The sequence below is a fragment of the Coregonus clupeaformis genome, chromosome 13, assembly GCF_020615455.1.
Source record: "Coregonus clupeaformis isolate EN_2021a chromosome 13, ASM2061545v1, whole genome shotgun sequence".
Classification (NCBI taxonomy): domain Eukaryota; kingdom Metazoa; phylum Chordata; class Actinopteri; order Salmoniformes; family Salmonidae; genus Coregonus; species Coregonus clupeaformis.
In genome coordinates, this window is record NC_059204.1 from 42,740,097 (window position 1) to 42,756,066 (window position 15,970).

The window sequence follows — 15,970 nt, forward strand, 5'->3', positions numbered from 1 at the left end:
TTAGCACTTTACTGAGCGGCTTATCAGAAGTAGACATGACAGTGATATTTATGTTTGCGCTGATAGTGCAGGGTGAGCAGCACACAGCAAACTTCCTACTAGGGAACACCGCCTCAGCACTTGAAGCTGGGGGCAAAAGGCACTTATAATTATTCAGTGGTGTAGGCTAGCCTGGGGGCCAGACTGGGATGTTCTCTTTACACCACACGGTGTGGGCCCTCTCAATTCTGCAGTGATTTGTTAGGTCAGAAAAAGATTTGTCCAATCAAGTTTCCAGACAGAGTGCAAAGCTGATTTCTCAAGCTTGCAGGCACACAGAGGAGTCTCCATATGTCAGTTAGAAGTAGAATATCATCATGTAGCCTAAAAGAGAAACTGGGTTGTAGGGTGATGAGGTCTTAGACACCACCTGGCTGTCCAGGTGAGGATGTCAAACACTCAATCCTCCTATTTCTTGGTTACATGATGCAATAACCCTGACCTCGCAGTATTGATCAGTTGACCCAGTTAGTGAGTGTGTGTGTCCCTGCCTGTGGAATACGCCCCATTGTCCATGAGGGCCCCAGCTCTAAGACAAACACAAGTCTCCATAGATGATCTCCTAAAGCTCAGATTATATCATAGTCAAAAGGGTCTTCCTGGACCCTCCACTCTCTTTACTGACCTGTGCTTTGTGTGTTGAATGTGAGCGTAAACAGATCCCAAGAGTCAAATCAGCACAATTTTTGGCACAAATAGGCTTGTCCCTGGCTGAGACTCAATATGGGCTTACTTTGGGTCTAATCCAGGCCCAAATAGAAAGAGCTCTGGCTACAGCTCTGACACAGAAGTCCCAGTGGACCAAATGGATGGTCTCCAATTCAAAGCATCAACAACGTATGGCCATAGCGTTCACACTCACATTAGACCTACATCACGTTTTCATCGTTCTCACGCCACAGATATTTGCTGTGAGAACTTGTCAAAGGGGAGGCAAACTAGGCCTTAAGTCCAAATCATTCTAAGAATAAATACATTTTTAAGGAATTTTACTGGGAGACTAAAACGGCAGCAGCAGGCATTAGTGATTCATTAGAACAATAGTCATTAGTCTTCTGTTCTATTTCTGTTCTTTCTCTATCCCCACTAAACAATAACTGACGATTTGCTAGAATGCATTCTGAAAAATATCCAAACCTAATAAATTAAGTAATAGCTCTATCTCGCTACCAAGTACATTTGCACTCGTCTCCAGAGTGCTTGGTGCTTTAAGATATAAATGCAAATGAGTGCTCAAGAGCTTTAGTTACATGCTGCTATATTTACAAGAGCTTCCTACATTATTTAAACATCAGAGATAGCAGTGCTGTCATTGTTCCTCCCATGTTTGTACTCTGGCTGTCCTAGTAGATTGGATTAATATGACAGGCTTTCACATGGACAGTTATGGAGAGTGGCCATAGAGGTATAAACAGGATGGATGGCCTTTAAACCTGTAAATATAACCACGTCCTCCATCATAACTAAGGTTAACAAATCTGTTTGTGTTTGTGTGTGTCACTGCCCTGACCGAGGGCAGCCTTTCATGTTCTTTAAATCTTTTAAAATAAGCTGACAAAACCTCAGTCGCAAATCAAGGTTTCAAAACCCTCCCTCCTCCGCATGGTTACATCAAAAGGATTTATGTACAAAAGGCTGAACTCTGTGCTGCGTCTGAAACAAGTGATAGAATGTCTGAGTGCCAGACTGGCTTCCCAAGGATAACAGGCAGTGACAAGCACAGGAAACTGGTGCTGCTTTTCAACTGCAACACCAGTGTTACACTAGTACACACCCCTGATGTTATACTAGGGAAATTGTGTTTTCATAACTAGACATTGAGGACTTGTGAAGAGCAGAATCAACAACCTCTGCATAATCAAAACAGTGGATTTGTGAGGTGTTAACCATCGCAGACGTAAACCCATGTTCACAGTTAGCCATTGTTATGTAAATGCCATCCAAAAAGTAGAGCCTGACCGATATGAGATTTTCGGATCCGATACAGATTCCGATTTTAGAGTGGAAATATTCACCGATAACCGATGCAGTGCATTCGGAAGGTATTCAGACCCCTTCACTTTTGCCACATTTTGTTACGTTACAGCCTTATTCTAAAATGAATTAAATTACTTTTTTTCCTGATCAATCTACACACAATACCTCATAATGACAAAGCGAAAAACTGGTTTTTATAAATTGTTGTAAATGTATAAACAATTTAAAACAGAAATACCTTATTTAGTCTTCAGACTCTTTGCTATGAGACTCGAAATTGAGCTCAGGTGCATCCTGTTTCCATTGATCATCCTTGAGATGTTTCTACAACTTGATTGGAGTCTACCTGTGGTAAATTCATTTGGAAAGGCACACACCTGTCTATTCAAGGTCCCATAGTTGACACTGCATTTCAGAGAAAAAAACAAGCCATAGGGTCGAAGGAAATATCCGTAAGAACACACTGGCCTCCATCATTCTTAAATGGAAGAAGTTTGGAACCGCCCGGCCAAACTGAGCAATCGGGGGAGAAGGGCCTTGGTCAGGGAGGTGACCAAGAACCCAATGGTCACTCTGACAGAGCTCTAGAGTTCCTCTGTGAAGATGGGAGAACCTTCCAGAAGGACAACCATCTCTGCAGCACTCCACCAATCAGGCCTTTATGGTAGAGTGGCCAGACGGAAGCCACTCCTCAGTAAAAGGCACATTTGCCAAAAGGCACCTAAAGACTCTCAGACCATGAGAAACAATACTCTCTGGTCTGATGAAACTAAGATTGAACTCTTTGGCCTGAATGCCAAGCATCACGTCTGGAGGAGACCTGCCACCATCCCTACAGTGAAGCATGGTGGTGGCAGCATCATGCTGTGGGGATGTTAACCAGTGGCAGGGACTGGGAGACTAGTCAGGATCGAGGGAAAGATGAACGGAGCAAAGTACAGAGAGATCCTTGATGAAAACCTGCTCCAGAGTGCTCAAGACCTCAGACCGGGGCAAAGGTTCACCTTCCAACAGGACAACGACCCTAAACACACAGCCAAGACAACGCAGGAGTGGCTTCGGGACAAGTCCTTGAGTGGCCCAGCCAGAGGTGCTTCAACAAAGTACTGAGTAAAGGGTCTGAATACTTACGCAAATGTGATATTTCATTTTTTAAATCTTTTTTTTATACATTTGCTAAAATTTCTACAAACCTGTTTTTGCTTTGTCATTATGGGGTATTGTGTGTAGATTGATGAGGGGGAAAAAACGATTTAATCCATTTTAGAATAAGGCTGTAACGTAACAAAATGTGGAAAAAGTCAGGGGGTCTGAATACTTTCCGAATGCACTGTATCTGCCAATATTTTTATAGCTGGAATGGAAAAAAAAAAAAATCTGTATGGATTGTGCTTAAAACAGCCCTAGAAAGATACTCAGAGAGCTGATTTCTTAAATTTGAGGAAAGAACATTCATGTAAGCACCACATCACATTTAGATTTTTTAATGGAAAAACTGTGTGTTACTCTAGTGAAAGGAGGATAAACTGATTCCAGCAAAAATGTGCCTAGGCTCTGAAGACTGAGCTGCCTCATTCTAGCCAGTTGGACACATATTCAATGTATTAGTATTTAGCTATGTTTTCATCTATTGTTGGGCTGTAGCCACTCAATTCTGGTAGTTGTCACTTGAAAGGAAAAACATCAAGCACAAAATTAGCCACTGGCACAACGCTGCCTCTCGCTCAAAGCGATGCCGCAGTGAACGGTCCTTGCAATCCGGGATTCCTTGGGACGTCTCTACCCCATTGAAGTGTATATTTAAAATGGTTACGGTAAGGGTTAAGGTTTGGGTTTAGCGTAGGGACGTCCCAAGGATTCCGGATAGCACTAACCCTCAGTGAACAGCATCAAGTACTCTCTCACAGCTAGTTAAGGTGTCAGCTAGTTACGGTTTGTCCATTTTGAGATGCTGTAGCCAATATACACTTCCTCAAAATAGTCAGAAATGATCTATGATAACTCAAGAAATCTGTCATTAATTTCGACGTTTTTGCAGAGGAGATCTTAGTCCGCAATTTTACATTAACTAAGATGTTCGATGCAGTATTTCTCAATAAAAAAATGTGCATGAAAACGAGTCGTCTCTTGTTGAATGACAACAAAGACTTTATTGAAGAATCCCTACAGTTGACCAATCACAGACCCAGGGGCGTAGACTTCGGCTCCCGAACTTCGGCTGGCCTCGTTAAAAAAATGTGTATGCCCGAACAGCTGAAAAAACTCGTACCAAAATCCAAAACGAACAAAAATTTCGTCATAATATATGCACAAACACTTCCGAACTGTTTCGGCTGGGAAGCATGTGGACAACTTTAGCTGGTTAGATGGGGGTGGCGGAACGTGAATTTGGACCAGTTCCTGACAAGTGACAACCCATACATCAAAACGTAGCTACGATGAGCTACTTTGTAACCTGCTATGTTTTTTTGTGTCTCTGAAAACATTTGAATGACAGAGCTTGAGGAATACCCTTTGAAAAAGCAAATAACACACACAAGATTTTGTAGGCTTAACTAAAGTCAAAGGGCTGTAACATTGTTACCACAGAGTTGAACATTCTTAGCACGGCACTTGCTTTACATTTGGGCATAGTATCCATTGTTTGTCATGACACCACACACCCTACCATGACACTTCACATAACAGTATATGGCCAGTGCAATTTCTTTGTACTTTATTGAGCTGGCAAGCTCAGGACAAATATAATGAAATGCATAAATAAAGTCAAATTCTATGAAGAACAGCTTTTTTCCCAAGCATTTTTCCCGCATTTTATATCGGTCCTTTTCGGTGGATTAAATGCAGATACAAATACATCCGTTAAAGGATAATATCGGTTAACCGATAAATCGGTCAGGCTCTACCAAAAAGCCCCTGCGGTCTTACCTTGGCCCCAAGTAAGAGCAGGTCAACTGAGGCTATGGCCCAGTGAGTCCCAGGAGCCAGGCTGTCAGGGTCGGCCCTCCCATTAGGCAAGATTAGACAGCCGCCTATGTCGGCACTTGAATTTGGGGCGGCATTTTGACAATTGGCTGCCGCCCTCCGGCGCCCCTGATCGGCTGCTACACCGCCAACGGCACCCCAGCCACCAGCTCATAGTGTTGCTGCAGTTCCCGCCCTCACCCCATTCCCTCTTCTCCCGAAGTTCACTCCCACTATCCGAGCCATGCACTTCCACTGATGATGACAGCTCTCTGGCTGGACAAGAACAGGTGGTTGCACCAGGCCTAGCCACACCTCCAAACAACGCTGGCGAAGACCCTACTATCTTGGAACCAGACCCAGCTTCGTAGCTCCCCGTCCCCGATGACAGTGGTGGTGGTGCTGCTAAATCCAACTCCCAGAGAAAAAATAACTAAAAGATCCCGGTGAGTGGCCAAAATATATGAATGGATCTTTACGGGATATGTTAGTACAGGCTGGGCCACATCAGGATAAAGAGGGGCATTTCCCAAGAGATGAGGGGCAAAGAAAGTTTTCGGTGGCCCACTACAATAGGAGGATGGCGAACGGGGAGAGAGTGGAGAGAACATGGCTTGTCTCTTCCAAGCAAAATGATGCAGCCTTCTGTTTTTGCTGCAAACTTTTTTCACACGAGTGCAAATCTGCGCTGGTCAGGGATGGAACCAGGGACTGGAAGAATCTGTGCCACCTCCTCAGCTCGCATGAGAAGTCGCATGACCACCTAGATAGTTTCCAAAGGTGGAAGGAGCTGGAGATCAGGCTGGTGTCCAAGCAAACTATCGATGCCCAAGCCCAACGGGCTATTGACGGAGAGACTCTCCACTGGCAGCAGGTGCTGCAGAGGCTCATAGCCCTGATACGCGTAATGGCCACCCAGAACATTGCGTTACGTGGGACCACCGATAGGCTGAACGAGCCAAATAATGGGAACTTTCTGAAGTTAGTGGAAATGCTGGGTATCTTTGATGGAATCATGAAGGAGCATGTAAGGAGAATACAGTCCAAAGAAACATGTGCACTACCTCGGTATAATAATCCAGAACGAAATCATTGACATGCTGGCACAAGAGATCCAGCAGACAGTGTGCAGTGATCTAAAAGCAGCCAAATATTTTTATATAATTTCGGACTGCACACCAGACAAGAGCAAAACAGAGCAGATGACCATGGTGGTGCATTTTGTTTTAACCGAGGATGATGGGTCAGTGTGTACGAAAGAGCACATCCTGGAGTTTAGTGAACTGCTTGACGCAACGGGGGCGGGCATGACCGAGTTGCTCATCTCAAAACTACAGAAACATGGCATCGCCATCATGGACATGAGAGGGCAGGGTTATGAAAACAGGGCGAATATGCGGGGGAGGCACAGCGGAGTTCAAAAGAGAGTACAGGATATCAATCAGAGGGCCTTTTTTTGTGCATGCAGCACGCACTCGCTGAACCTAGTTCTCTCGGATGCAGAATCGTGTTGCTTGGAGGCGGCTGAGTTTTTTTTAACACCATCCAAGAGATTTATACATTTCTATCCTGATCTACACACCTCTGGGACGTGTTGAAAGAGCAAGTAAAAGATGGACTCACAGTGAAACTCCTCAGCGCCACGAGATGGGAGAGCCGCGTGGAGACTGTGAAACCTGTGCGTTACCAACGCGGGGAGATTTATGATGCCCTGTTGTCGACCGCCACTGACACCAAGCTCATAGGCAGCTGTGGTGCTAAAACAAGGTTGGAGGCAAACAGCATCGCCACCAAGATGAACAACTTTGGCTTCATGTGCGCAGTGGTTGTTTGGTATGACATCTTGTTCGAAGTGAACATCACCAGTAAGAGTTTGCAGGTGGTGAGTTTTAAACTTTCACTAGCAGTGGCTCAACTGAACTCAAACAGGGTATTCCTCCAAGACTACCGATCCGATGCAGCTTTCGCTGGCGCTTAAGCAAGTGCAAAAGAGTTGGCAGAGGAGATGGGTATTGAGCCCTGTTTCCCAGTGCAGCCCACAGTCCGTCCCAGGAAGAAGAGGAGTCTGTTTGGCTACAAGGGAGAGGACGAGCCTGTGACTGACCCTCAGCAGAAATTCAAAGTACATTTCTTTAATCAGATTCTTGATTCTGCTATTCAGTCCGTCAAACAAGCGGTTTACGCAGCTCGAAGAGCACAGCAGTATTTTCAGCATTCTTTAAAACATCCCCACCATCAAGGACATGCACACTACAGCACTTACCAGGGACTGCGCAACACTGGAGAGGGCCCTTACGTTAGGGGATTCCAGGGACATCGATGGTAAAGTTCTGTGTAAGGAGTCAAAGTCTTGAGCAGGAGACTGGACAGTGAGGCAAAACCACTCAACGCACTAGAGTACATATCCAGACACCAAATGGCCTCCTTGTATCCCAATGCCTTTGTTGCCCTGAGAGTTCTTCTCACACTCCTGGTGACATTCTCCAAGCTCAAACTCATCAAAAACTACCTGAGCTCTACTATGAGTCAAGAGAGAATGGACTCGCCACCATATCAATTGAGCACGAGTTGTCTTACAAAATTTACCTCCAACAAGCAGTGCATGCTTTTGCTGCCAGGAAGGCCAAGCGAGTTAACTTGTCTTTTAATAAAAGGTAAGCGTTGATCATACACTCGCATTAATTTGTAAGATTACTAAATTATCTATCACCTTGTATTTTTTAGATTTAAATAGACTAAATCCTAATCTCGCTCTCTCTCGCTCTCTCCCCCTCTCTCTCTCGCCCCCCCCCCCCTCTCGGTCTCTCTCAGACAATTTGATTTCAGGTCCATGGACAGCTACCGAGAGAAAACATGGCTGACTGCAGAGGAAAGAGGTCACTCTAGGCGGAGACTAAATAAATAAATGCTGAAACTGATGTTGCACAAACAAAAACAGGTAGTTCCCTGTAGCTCAGTTGGTAGAGCATGGCGCTTGCAACGCCAGGGTTGTGGGTTCGTTTCCCACGGGGGGGCAGTATGAAAATGTATGCACTCACTAACTGTAAGTCGCTCTGGATAAGAGTGTCTGCTAAATGACTAAAATGTAATGTAAATGTAAAATGTAAATAAACTAAATTTGTTAAGGCTGGGTCATTGACATAAAGCTTATTTTACACTGCTCCAGTGAAATGAGGCCCGCCATTCATTTATGAAAGCACTTGTTTCTAAAGCTCAAATGATCTCACTCTTTTTTACAGTTCTACAGGAATATTAAAATATATGTTACATTTGTTATATAATAGTGTTATTTTTATTGTAATTGTAACAATTATGGGATCGTGCCATGTGGGACAACAGGTTGCATATTATTAATAAGACACTCGGTTTCCTACTATAGGTACAGTGAGGGAAAAAAGTATTTGATCCCCTGCTGATTTTGTACGTTTGCCCACTGACAAAGAAATGATCAGTCTATAATTTTAATGGTAGGTTTATTTGAACAGTGAAGACAGATTAACAACAACAAAATCCAGAAAAATGCATGTCAAAAATTTTATACATTGATTTGCATTTTAATGAGGGAAATAAGTATTTGACCCCCTCTCAATCAGAAAGATTTCTGGCTCTCAGGTGTCTTTTATACAGGTAACGAGCTGAGATTAGGAGCACACTCTTAAAGGGAGTGCTCCTAATCTCAGTTTGTTACCTGTATAAAAGACACCTGTCCACAGAAGCAATCAATCAATCAGATTCCAAACTCTCCACCATGGCCAAGACCAAAGAGCTCTCCAAGGATGTCAGGGACAAGATTGCAGACCTACACAAGGCTGGAATGGGCTACAAGACATGACAATGACCCAAAACACACGGCCAAGGCAACAAAGGAGTGGCTCAAGAAGAAGCATATTAAGGTCCTGGAGTGGCCTAGCCAGTCTCCAGACCTTAATCCCATAGAAAATCTGTGGAGGGAGCTGAAGGTTCGAGTTGCCAAACGTCAGCCTCGAAACCGTAATGACTTGGAGAAGATCTGCAAAGAGGAGTGGAACAAAATCCCTCCTGAGATGTGTGCAAACCTGGTGGCCAACTACAAGAAACATCTGACCTCTGTGATTGCCAACAAGGGTTTTGCCACCAAGTACTAAGTCATGTTTTGCAGAGGGGTCAAATACTTATTTCCCTCATGAAAATGCAAATCAATTTATAACATTTTTGACATGCGTTTTTCTGCATTTTTTTGTTGTTGTTCTGTCTCTCACTGTTCAAATAAACCTACCATTAAAATTATAGACTGATCATGTCTTTGTCAGTGGGCAAACGTACAAAATAAGCAGGGGATCAAATACTTTTTTCCCCCACTGTAGTTGGCTGCAAAGTGATAGCAACATTTTAAAGTGAAATTCCATTCTGCCTGGTAAGGGACCTTCTATATGTGCACGTGTGCACCAACATTTTTTATAGGCATAATCATAGAATTACATATATAATTGGAGCCTATTTCTTAATATTCCAAAAAATAAGTGGTAAGCCTACCTGTTTGACAGACACAATTATGCTTTACATAGATGTCGGTATAGCAAAATACTCCAATACTGTTTCATGCACTGATTAAATACCTCCGTGCCTGGGGAGGGCTTGGTGTGTTTGGTTAAAACCAGGGCTCAAATTGAGTGAGGGTATCACATACCCTGTGCTAAAGAAAAGGGCAAAACGGATATCTATTGTTTGCTTTATATTTTGAAATAAATGCATAAAACGTATCCAAATTATATCAAGCGTTCTATAACGATGCTTAACTCGAAACAAGCTCTAAAATGCCCGCGAAAGACGTGACGCCGATGCATGTGGGGATATATTGATTCCTCTCTATGACATTCTGAAGCTGAGCTGCAGCCTATAATATTAGAGGAGATAAAAAATGGACATTGCTATTCTATCCCTATTAATTGAGCTTTTCTCTGTCTGAAAAGAGAAGACGTTTGTTTAAACCCAGGCAGCTTTTAGAGAAGCACTTCTGTCGTTGGGTTATACAACGGACGAGTAGCCAGCAGTTGAAGCTCACATTTTTCTGCGTCGGTAGAGCCTCTGTCTGGGTGGAAAGGTACGTTTTGAAAGTGCCATGCTTAGATTCATAAGGATGTCTATGATGTAATTATTTTCAAACAGCGTTGCAAACAAGACACTCTGGGTGCCTTTCCAAATCAGGTCCAATCAATTGAATTTACCACAGGTGGACTCCAATCAAGTTGTAGAAACATCTCAAGGATGATCAACGGAAACAGGATGCACCTGAGCTCAATTTCGAGTCTCATAGCAAAGGGTCTGAATACTTATGCAAATAAGGTATTTATGTTTTTGATTTTTAATACATTTGCAAAAATGTCTAAAAACCTGTTTTCTCTTTGCCACTATGGGCTATTGTGTGCAGATTGCTAATGGAAAAAAATCAATTTAATTCATTATAATAAGGCTGTAAAGTTACAAAATGTGGAAAAAGTCTGAATACTTTCTAAAGGCACTGTATGCTAATACAATGCTACATTGTTACAGTGTGTACCTTGTGCTTACCTTTGACCATCTTCAAATTAGTTGATTTGGCTATTGCTGACAGGTGTATAAAATCGAGCACACAGCCATGCAATCTCCAAAGACAAACGTTGGCAGTAGAATGGCCTTACTGAAGAGCTCAGTGACATTCAATGTGGCACTGTCATAGGATGCCACCTTTCCAACAAGTCAGTTCATGAAATTTCTGGAAACATCTAGGAACAACAATGGCTCAGCCGCAAAGTGGTAGGCCACACAAGCACACAGAACGTGACTGCAGAGTGCTGAAGCGTGTAGCATGTAAAAATTGTCTGTCCTCGGTTGCAACACTCACTACAGAGTTCCAAACTGCCTTTGGAAGCAACGTCAGCACACAAACTGTTCGTCGGGAGCTTCATTAAATGGGTTTCCATGGCCGAGCAGCCGCACACAAGCCTAAGATCACCATGCGCAATGCCAAGCGTTGGCTGGAGTGGTGTAAAGCTTGCCACCATTGGACTCTAGAGCAGTGGAAACGCGTTCTCTGGAGTGATTAATCACGCTTCCCCATCTGGCAGTCCGACGGACCAATCTGGGTTTGGTGGATGCCAGGAGAACGCTACCTGCCCGAATGCATAGTACCAACTGTAAAGTTTGGTGGAGGAGGAATAATTGTCTGGGGCTGGTTTTCATTGTTCGGGCTAGGCCCCTTAGTTCCAGTGAAGGGAAATCTTAACGCTACAGCATACAATGACATTCTAGACGATTCTGTGCTTCCAACTTTGTGGCAACAGTTAGGGGAAGGCTCTTTCCTGTTTCAGCATGACAATGCCCCCGTGCACAAAGTGAGGTCCATACAGAAATGGTTTGTCGAGATCGGTGTGGAAGAACTTGACTGGCCTGCACAAAGCCCTGACCTCAACGCCATCAAACACTTCTGGGATGAATTGGAATGCCGACTGCGAGCCAGGCCTAATCGCCCAACATCAATGCCCGACCTCACTAATACTCTATTGTCTGAATGGAAGCAAGTCCCCGCAGCAACGTTCCTACATTTAGTGGAAAGCCTTCCCAGAAGAGTGGAGGCTGTTATAGCAGCGAAGGGGGGACCTACTCCATATTAACGCCCATGATTTTGGAATGAGATGTTCGACAAGCAGGTGTCCACATACTATTGGTCATGTAGTGTATGTTGCAGCATTAGACTAAAGGACTAAAAGCAGAGTAATAAGCCGGGCGTAATGAATTAAACTCACCCAGCTCTCCCGCAGCGTTGCGGCCACCCACGGCGTAGAGGTGTCCTTTGAGAGCGCTGAGGTGGAAGAAAGTACGTTTTTCGTTAAGGCACGCCACCTGCATCCACTTGTTGTAGCGCGGGTCGTACCGGAACACCGTGTCCACCGCCGTCTTGCCTTTGGTGTCGTAGTTGCTCTGGCCTCCCACCACGTAGAGGAAGTTGCCGATGACGGCGATGCCGTGCTGGTAGCGGGGGGCGTCCATGGGCGCCAGCGCCTTCCACTCGTGGGCCTTCTCGTCAAACAGACGCAGCTCCTTACTGACCACCAGCTGCTGGCGCAGGACGCCGCCCAGGGTGACCAGGTGGCCGCTGTCTGAGCGGATGGCCGTCCTCTCCGACTGCATGACCGGCTGCATGTAGGGCATCATCTGGTAGTTACTGGCCTCCAGGAGGAGGTTTACGCATGTGTTGTCTGTGCGCATAAAGTCTACAGTCTGCACGTAGTTGATGAGCTCCTGGGGGTTCATGAGGGGGAAGCGGATGTTCTTCATGAGCTTGGGGGCGTGGTCCATGCGTCCGTCCTCATAGCGGAGCCAGCGGCACGCAGCCTTGAACAGGTCCAGCTCGCTGCAGTGCTTCAGACTGTTACTGGACAGAACAAAGGCCAGCCGCTCAAAGGGCAGCTTGATAAACTCCCCCGTGCCCAGAAACGAGGGGAAGTTCTTGAGGATGAAGTTGTTGACGTATTTGTCTACCTCAGTGAGGTTGTATGCGTTAGCTATGCGCCCCACCTCCACACAGTTATCCAGGGACACCTGCAGCCAAGGAGAAAGGGGAAGCAGTGAGAAGCAATCACTCTTAATCACACACAAACTTTTGCTTAGACCCGTGGTTTATACCTGTGGTCTAAAATGGCTAGCAGCTAGCTTTTCTCAAAGGCCAACCTGGCACAATTAGCCTTGATGCTGAGGACGACGAGGTGAGCACATAATTATATCCAGGATCAGAATAACGAATCAACCTATCAGAGACCTTACACGGCAGAGTCACAATCCAATCACATTTGTTAAACAGGTCAACTCGGCCACCAGAGGGAGATTCTAAAACCTCAAACTTTAAGGTTTATTTTGTAAAAGTATGAAAAATGTATGCACTCACTAACTAATCTGGATAAGAGCGTCTGCTAAATGACTAAAATGTAAATGTAACCCATGCCTCGGTCTAAAGTGCAGTGTGCCAATCAATATATATTGCATGATGCTTCCTTGACTAGGCTACTGAAGTTACACAAAATTAAAAAGGCACCTTTTGCATATTTGACCAAATTCCCAATTTTTGCTTATCTATTTCACACACATTCATGTACTTTTACAGAAGAAAGTAGGAGGATTATATAACATGTAAATTTGTATTCATACTAGGGCTGGGAAATTGCCAGGGACCTCACGAATCCCATTCAGGGTACGTTTTTTTACAAAGGAGAAAACACTCCACTGCAGGTCCTCAAGTGAAATAGGGCACGTCCAACTACGTCAACGATTTTAATTTGTTGATATGGAATCAGTTCCCGGATATAATTATGTGCTCAGCTGGTCATCCATCCTCAGTGTCATGGATTGTGCCAGGTTGGCCTATGAGAAAAGCTAGCCACTAGCCATTTTATACCAGGTATAATAAACCTCAGGTCTAAACAAAAGTTCACGAGTACGGCCCCAGTGCTTTTATCCCAGTGCAAGTCCAAATGTAGACATTAAAGTAAGCAGTAGAGTACAGTAGTCGGGGGCATCTTAAGCTGCTGCTGTGTATAACCCCCCTGGCTGATTCTGGGGGGCTGAGCAGGCTAGATGAGCAGGCTGTGTTAGGCTCCTTACCCCAGATATAAGAAAGACCTTGCAGAAGTCGAGCACGGGGAGGATCTGGAGGAAGCTGGCTGCCTCCAGTGTGTCCTGCAGGTTCTCCATGTTGAGAGACAGCTTGGCCGTGTAGATGAAGTCTATGATCTTCTTCAGGCCTATTCGGTTGACACCATGAAGCTTGATGCACATTAAATCCTGTTCCTTCATTCCACCTGCGTGATGAGGAGAGAGGGGAAAGAAAATACATATTATGTAAAGTAGGGATGTGCATCTTTCCCTTTCAAGACGATTTGATACGTATCTAGATACATAGGCTCCGATACGATACAGGAATGATACATTTTAGATTGAAATGATTAGGTGCGATTCGGTTGGATTAGAGAACGAATCGATGCGATATGATTCCCTAAGATTTGTTGCATAAACACATACATGAGCTGGGCCTCTCTGAGCTGGATGTGTCTGAACTGACGTGTGTGTGTGTGTGTGTGTGTGTGTGTGTGTGTAAATGATGTATGTCTATGGTCTATACTATGTAGGCACCTGATCCGAGCCGTAAAGGAGACTAGACATCTACCATCTACCACTATTAGATTAAGGTGCCAACTATTCAGATGACTGTTGTGTCTCCGGTAGTTTACTTTTATTCCGGTAAAACACATTTTTCAACAGTGCCTTCAGAAGGTATTCACACCCCTTGACTTTTTCCAAATTTTGTTGTGTTACAACCTGAATTGTCACTGGCCTACACACTATACCCCATAATGTCAAAGTGGAATTACGTTTTTCAATTTTTTTAAACTAATGAATACTAAATGAAAGCTGAAATGTCTTGAGTCCGTAAGTATTCAAACCTGTTGTTATGGCATGCCTAAATAAGTTCAGGAGACAAAATGTGCTTAACAAGTCACATAAGTTGCATGGACTCACTCTGTACCCCACACATACAATTATCTCTGTAAGGTCCCTCAGTTGAGCAGTGAATTTCAAAAACAACCCTTGCAAAGAAGGGTACCTATTGGTAGATGGGTAAAAAAACAAACAAAAAAAAACAGACATTGAATATCCCTTTGAGCATGGTGAAGTTATTAATTACACTTTGGATGGTGTATCAACACACCTAGTCACTACAAAGATAGAGGCATCCTTCCTAACTCAGTTGCCGGAGAGGAAGGAAACCGCTCAGGGATTTCACCATGAGGCCAATGGTGACTTTAAAACAGTTACAGAGTTTAATGGCTTTCATAGGCGAAAACTGAGGATGGATCAACAATACAACCCAATTAACGAAGGAAGCCTGTACAGAATAAAAATATTCCAAAACATGCATCCTGTTTGCAACAAGGCACTAAAGTAATACTGCATAAAATGTGGCAAAGCAATTCACTTTTTGTCCTGAATACAAAGTGTTATGTTTGGGGCAAATCCAATACAACACATGACTGAGTACCAGTCTCCATATTTTATTGCATAGTGGTGGCTGCATCATGTTATGTGTATGCTTGTAATCGTTAAGGACTGGGGGAGTTTTTCAGGATAAAAAAGAAACGTAAAGGACCTAAGCACAGGCAAAATCCTAGAGGAAAAAGTGGTTCAGCCTGCTTTCCACCAGACACTGGGAGATGAATTCACCTTTCAGCAGGATAATAACCTAAAACACAAGGCCAAATCTACACTGGAGTTGCTTACCAAGAAGACAGTGAATGTTCCTGAGTGGCCGAGTCACCGTTTTGATATAAATCTGCTTGAAAATCTATGGTAAGACCTGAAAATTGTTGTCTAGCAATGATCAACAACCAATTTGACAGAGGTTGAAGAATTCTGAAAATAATAAAAATGGGCAAATGTTGCACAATCCAGGTGTGCAAAGCTCTTAAGAGACTTACCCAACAAGATTCACAGCTATAATCGCTGCCAAAGATGCTTCTAGCATGTATTGAACTCAAGGGTGTGAATACTTATGTAAATGAGATATGTCTGTATTTCATTTTCAATACATTTGCAGACATTTCTAAAAACATGTTTTCACTGTCATTATGGGGTATTGTGTCAATTTAATTCATTTTGAATTCAGGCTGTAAAACAACAAAATATGGAATAAGTCAAGGGGTATGAATACTTTTTGAAGGCACTGTAGATAACAATAACCTAACATATTACATCAACTTATAATACCTAATATCAGGCAAGCCATTTTTGCATGCTGAAGGTGCCGAGCAGATGTGCAAGATCAGGAACAACGCGCCAAGCTGGGCACAGTGCGCAGTTTGACCAGGCTACTGATATTCCCTAGGGTTATTCGGCATGCAAAATTACTTGTGGATCAGTGACTTTCAACACAGTTACATACTTAGTAACTTAAAGGCACCAGTCAGATAAAAAGGTAATAGCA

At 43.8% G+C, this 15,970-nt stretch overlaps 1 protein-coding gene across 8 annotated transcripts in view; it reads right to left on the reverse strand.

The window, feature by feature from the left end:
* Positions 1–15,970, reverse strand: part of LOC121579517 (kelch-like protein 13) — a 98,800-nt gene that overhangs the window by 17,387 nt on the left and 65,443 nt on the right. For all 8 annotated transcript variants that reach the window (XM_045224439.1, XM_041894161.2, XM_045224440.1 and 5 more), the window contains 2 exons: positions 13,594–13,790; positions 11,742–12,537 (listed from right to left, as the gene is read on the reverse strand). In XM_045224439.1, coding sequence (XP_045080374.1) covers positions 11,742–12,537; positions 13,594–13,790 — 993 coding nt within the window. The remainder of the gene's footprint in view (positions 1–11,741; positions 12,538–13,593; positions 13,791–15,970) is intronic.